The 6141-nt window shown below is 44.1% G+C and overlaps 1 protein-coding gene across 5 annotated transcripts in view; it reads right to left on the bottom strand.

Moving 5' to 3' along the window:
- Nucleotides 1-1881: 1881 nt before the first annotated feature.
- zc3h14 (zinc finger CCCH-type containing 14) overlaps nt 1882-6141 on the bottom strand; it is a 12635-nt gene continuing 8375 nt past the window's right edge. For 3 of the 5 annotated variants that reach the window (XM_084453324.1, XM_084453327.1, XM_084453326.1), the window contains exons 14-17: nt 5878-6014; nt 4355-4446; nt 2451-2560; nt 1882-2157 (exon numbers count right to left, since the gene is read on the bottom strand). In XM_084453324.1, the coding sequence (XP_084309450.1) occupies nt 2154-2157; nt 2451-2560; nt 4355-4446; nt 5878-6014 (343 nt within the window). In that variant the 3' untranslated portion in view covers nt 1882-2153. The remainder of the gene's footprint in view (nt 2158-2450; nt 2561-4354; nt 4447-5877; nt 6015-6141) is intronic. The other 2 variants (XM_084453325.1, XM_084453328.1) reach the window with 1 other exon arrangement.

Here is a 6141-nt window from a genome sequence, read left to right as displayed (position 1 = left end):
GCCCAAAAAAATAACGCCGCAAATTGTGCATCAACATCTTGAAACACGTGGTCATAAATATTCCAGTTTCTTCATGGAGCACAATTCTGTGAAAAAAAACTACAAAAAAGACTGGGTCTCGCTGTATTACTCAGGCTGAACTACAGCGTCTATTCACAGGCGCGATCCCACTACTGAGCGGCACGGGGGCTTTGACCTGCTCCGTTTCCGACCTGGACCGGTGCACCCCTCCTTAGACGACCTGGTGGTCCCGGGCTCCCCCAGGAGCACCATACCGATACCGAACTTAGTGCGGACACCCGATCGGCATAGTCCGCTGGAGCTCAGAACTCCTGAGCTCAAACGATCCGCCAGCCTCAGCCTCCCAGTAGCTTGGATTACAGGCGCACGCCACTGCGCCCGGCGAGGACTGAGAGGATTTTTAGTGCTTTTAAAGCTACCAGGCGATTGCGCAACGACTTCTGAGTGCGCTCTGCTCTGCTCTCCTGTGGCGATGTATGGAATTACACAGCCATTTCCAAACACTGAAGGCAGAACTAAAAACTGTCACAAATAATAACCATTACCATGGTCATTACTACCATAACATATACATATTTACAAGATAATGGATTGCTGCTCATTGGCAGAACAACAAAAATGTCACAAAATAGTCAACATTAGTCATTACTATCATAAGAGGTCATCAGTAGATAATGAATTGCTGCTCACTGGAACAAAATTCACATTCTGAAGAGGCTCTCAGATCGTCTGGTAGACATCTGCGTTCTGTCCCCAGAGTTAAAACAAAACATGGAGAAGCAGTGTTCAGTTTTTGTGCTCCACATATCTAGAACAAACTTCCAGAAAACTGCAGGTCTGCTGCAACTCTGTTCTTTTAAATCAAGACTTTTTCTTTTAGCCGCTGCTTTTTATTAAATCATATAATTTCCATTCGTACTCTGCACTGTAACTTTTCTTGTATTTTATTTTTTTCCTGCATTTTGTTTTAAATGTCCTTTATGTGTTTTTGTTGCATTTCATTTTATATGACCTTTTATAATGTGTTTCTTGCACTTTGTCTTGATGCTTTTAATGTCTCATGTAAAGCACTTTGAATTGCCTTGTTGCTGAAATGTGCTATACAAATAAGCTTGCCTTGCCTAGGGAGTGTCTCCATATCCACAACAGTGATGATGTGATGAGTGAAGGCGTGCTTATACTGTTGAATCCACCAAACACGTGTGTTAATAATTGGCATGTAGACTGAAATTGACATACTGTTGGGGTTTACCATTATGCGCATGTTAATTAATTTGCTACCTTTGTCAATCTGATAACTCACTATGAATCCCAAACCCATCCCAACATTTGAAACCTGAGTGGACACAGGTTTCAAAAACTACGATAGGTCACACTTTCTCAAAAGATGACTTAATGAATGAGTAGTATTGCAGTATAGCTAGATATCGCCAAGTCACTCAAGTGCTAAATATGTCTGCGGGAAAGGAATTGTAGGGTTGATTGTGTTCAGGGCAGAGAAGGCGCATACATCATGGACAATCATGTCACTTCATGGTTTGAACAAAGCGTTTCCATTCTTGAAAACAACAGGTGTGGAGATTCTTGATCTTGTGGTTTGGATATTGGTCTTGAACCGAGTCTTGACTCCATCTTTTACAGGTATAAACCTATTTCTAATTTAAATATTCACTACTAGTAGCACTTTTGCTACTGAAACATGACACGTCTTAATTCCAGCCGATGATGGAATCTTGCATGTTCTTGCACAGCTTTAAATACGGGCTAGAGTGACATTAATAAAGACATTTGAAACAAGTCGCAATTAAAAGACCTAGACCAATAACTTGATATGTGGAGTACTTTAATTGACTCAACATTATCAAAAGTGTTCAGTATACAGTAACTTACAAAACCAGTTTCTGTTTTGTTTAAAAAGCAGTTTCACAAATAAAAATGAAATAAAACAAAATGAAATGAAACAGATCAGTACACGCGTGTGGTGGTGTGTCAACAAATAAACTGATTTCATATTTCACATATGACTGACTGATCAACCCTAAAGAACTGAACATGACGCCACATCTTCCACAGCATCACCACCACCACCACCATCATCATCATCATCATCATCTGGACGGTCTGGAGGATTCTTAACTACAGGAGACAAAAAACAAGAAAGCACTGGGATTAACTATTGATAATACCACAAACCTATTAATATTCAGAACACTAACAGAACTAACCTTAACAGAACTACTCTTAACAGAACTAACCTGCCAGAATACATTCCAATCTTTGGGGTGTTCATATACTAAAACCTCATTCCTATGAATGCACATGAGTGAATGCTTCGTGAATATCTTTCAACGGAGATAAAATAAAATGGCAAAAACAGCCCAGTCGACCTTGGCCTTCCGTATCTGGGCGTACCACGTGTGCCTCCTCACCTGCTCGGGGTCTTGGTCCACTTGAGGGCGTGTCGGGGGGGCAGGGCCGAGCTGGGGTGGTAGAAGGTGCAGCCCGGGCGCCGACACTGGCCAGCAAACCGACAGGGCTGCTGGAACACAGGCACTTATGTTAAAACAAGCTTTTTTTTTTTTTTTTTTAAATAAACACTTGTTTGCTGAAGCGTTTGCGGAGGATTGCACGTTTTGTTTGATTCATCGTGTCTGTGTTCTGATTTTCTACAGGTAAACTGTCCCCATTGCTTCTTGTCATTGTTTGCCATTGCTTGTGAATCCTTCGTATACATTGGTGTATATCCTGTTATGCACTGTGTGTATATTTACATGTGTATACAGATGCTGGTTGCCCTGCAAGTGGCACGTTCTGTTTTAATATCTGTGTGCTACTAACCCTTTTCTGCCTCCCCTCTCTCTAGTGCCTCTCTCTCTCTCTCCTACCCTCTAACCAGGTCCAGTGGATGCCCCACTGTGACCCGCAGACCACCCTGAGTCTGATAGATACCCCCGTGTCTGCTGTGAATGTCTAGTACAGCCACTAACCCTGTCCTCCTCCCTAGTGTCTCACCCCCCCCCCCCCCCAGTCTCCTGCAGGCCTGCAACCCACCCAGAGCCCCCCCCGCCTCCCCGTCATCTGCCAAGGTCCTCCAAATGGCTCCGGGAGTGGCCCCCTGCCTCCTCATGACTAACTCCTTCCCACTCTGTCGCCAGCTGTCCCAATCCAGCCAACCCCACTCCTTTTTCTCTTGGCTCTCTGCTTTCTGTCTCCCCACCTCTGCTTTGCGGCATTCTCTATGAGCCTGTTCTGCCAAGTGCTTACTGTGCTTTGTTATACGATTCACTTAAATATCATATTAGAGACTACAGGGATAGCTAACAGATAATGGCCTACTATGTAGCCAACATCATGTCTCTCTTATGAAGTATTTAGTCCATGTTTATTGCTCTGTATATGTTCTTAGTCAATAGACAAACATTTTCCAGGAGCTTGCTCGATCGTCTCATTGAGAGAGGTCAGGGAAGACTTTTTACGGCTCACTTTTCTGGCCCCTGGGTGAAACTTTTTTTTGCTGCTACCCTCTGGAATATGTAGGGGTGGGACCTATGTACACCCCCCCCATTGCACTCTGTAAAGCACATTGTGTTGCCTCTGTGAATGAAATGCGCTATAAAAATGAAGTTTTTATAGATACCTTGGTCTCAAAGGTCTCCCTGCATAAAGGTCAAATTAAATATTAAATATGTCCAGTCCCGGTTGTCTCTATTGCTGCTGTGTACCACTACTACCATGATCCTCCTATTGTATTTTTAGTTTGCTATTGCCTTCAGCACTAGATTATGCTCTTAGACACTTGTTTTAGAAAGGAGATGCACTTTCCTACGTTAAATGCAATTATTTTCAAATCAATTATTACGTAGTTTGGGATAAACGCGTCAGCTAAATGACTACCGTACTGTACTTGGACGTATAGACAAAGACTATGCTTCCTTAAATTCAATGAATCTGTCAATAACCCCTGAATTTTTGGGATTGCACATTAAAAACTAGATTGCAGATGCAGCTCCTTCCATGCTGACACGTTTCACCTTGGGGTGGTAGAGGGACAGTTTTACCTTGGGGTGGTAGAGAGACAGTTTTACCTTGGGGTGGTAGAAGGGACAGTTTTACCTTGGGGTGGTAGAAGGGACAGTTTTACCTTGGGGTGGTAGAAGGGACAGTTTTACCTTGGGGTGGTAGAGGGACAGTTTTACCTTGGGGTGGTAGAGGGACAGTTTTACCTTGGGGTGGTAGAGGGACAGTTTTCCCTTGGGGTGGTAGAAGGGACAGTTTTACCTTGGGGTGGTAGAGGGACAGTTTTACCTTGGGGTGGTAAAAGGGACAGTTTTACCTTGGGGTGGTAGAAGGGACAGTCCATCTTCTTGCACTCTGGGAAGAAACGGCACACCGTGCTGGTCTGCGGCTGTGGAGCTGGACAAAAGACTGAAGAGAACAGAATTAGAAACTTGAGTTCAACAGCCACACCTCAAAGAGCACTTTAACCCACATCGGCCCTTATTTCCCCATAATAACAGTCGCTAGGCTGAAGGGAGGTTTTGGCTCAGATGAACTATAAATATTACCAGGTTTGTAAAGCCAGTGCCACAAAAGATGATCTGAGAGCATCTGGACGCTATCTCGTCTGCCGGGATGAGTCTGTCTGTGTGGAACTGCCAAAATATGAGATCCAAGCCCAGATTTTTCTCAGATCTTGAGATTCAACATGTTCGATCGCAGTCAGTTTCAGATCTGGCCAGATTCTTTGCGCGGAGAATCCAAGACCAACGGACAGAATGATAAACTCGTGCTTGTATTTTATGGCTGTACGTGTCTACATATCCCCTGCAAATATTTGATATTCATACTAATAGGCAATTCATCTCAAAGTTAACTTGTTTCTGTTAATAAGTTAAAATGAGGCGGCTATGGCTCAGTGGTAGAGCAGGTTGTCCAATTATCGTAGGGTTGGGGTTCGAATCCCGCCTCCTCCTGTCCATATGTCAAAGTGTCCTTGGGCAAACACTGAACCCCAAATTTCTCCCAATGAGCAGGCTAGCATTTTGCATGGCAGCTGCCGTCATTGGTGTGTGAATGGGTGAATGAGAGGCCATTGTAAAGTGCTTTGGATAAAAGCGCTACATAAGTGCAGTCCATTTACCATCTACCAAGATTTTTGACCAGCGAAAAGTTCCAAATCAATATAAAATCCGATACATGAAAAGCCTAACGTTTCACGTTGTATATGGCTGTAGCCAGTTTCCCCATCCCTGCGGATCCCTGCCATTAATATAATGCCCCTCGCTTCAATGTCCTCAATACATTTCCGAAAAGCAGCGCTCCAGACAGTGATGCATAGCTCGTGTGAGGCTACATCACACAATATGCAGTAACGCAGCCACTGTGATTTGATGGCTGGTTGCTGCACATAGCTATAGCCTATCCTACAAAAAAGCATTATATAGCACAGCAAATGTATTGTTGCTGGAGATATAGGCTACCCGTTGACTCTCCGCCAGTTAACCATAAACGGAAAAGAACTTGATATTAATTTTAGGAGTTAGCGAACTATTACTGGTAATAGTACTTTGTTTTGAGAACTGGTCGATTGATATCGCACAGCTATGTCAAGCATATTTAGCACTGACTTTGGATAAGATTTAGTGAGGCTAATCGGCTACGGTTTAGTGAGACTTGCTCAACAGGCAGAATCTTGGAACTCGAGATCGAAAAGACCCATGTGAGACGAGACGAGTCCAGAATGCTCCCAGATCGTCTGTGCGGCCCGAGCTTAAGAGGACAGATGCACAAGTGGTGACATATGTGTGAGTGAATGATACGGAGCCAAAATGGCCGCGTGTGGGTGTGAGCTCTCACCCGGTCTGGGTGGGGGGGCGGGGCCTCTTCTGCTGGCGTGGGTGAAAGGACAGTCTGGCTTGGTGCACTTGGCGTCGTATTTACAGTTGGGGTGAATGAAAAGGCATTTGTCCCCAAACTTGCAGCTGGGGAACGTCCTGTCAAGACGAAGAGGGGAAAATCTGAGATTAACAGCAAGTAAAGCATTTCTCTACGCCGATATCAGCGCCTCTGTAGTCCAAAACGTTTCTTTTAGTGTTATTCAAAATAAAACGCATACATGTA

Source organism: Borostomias antarcticus, assembly GCF_949987555.1.
Source record: "Borostomias antarcticus genome assembly, chromosome: 19".
NCBI lineage: Eukaryota > Metazoa > Chordata > Actinopteri > Stomiiformes > Stomiidae > Borostomias > Borostomias antarcticus.
This window is presented reverse-complemented; position numbering and strand designations above follow the sequence as displayed.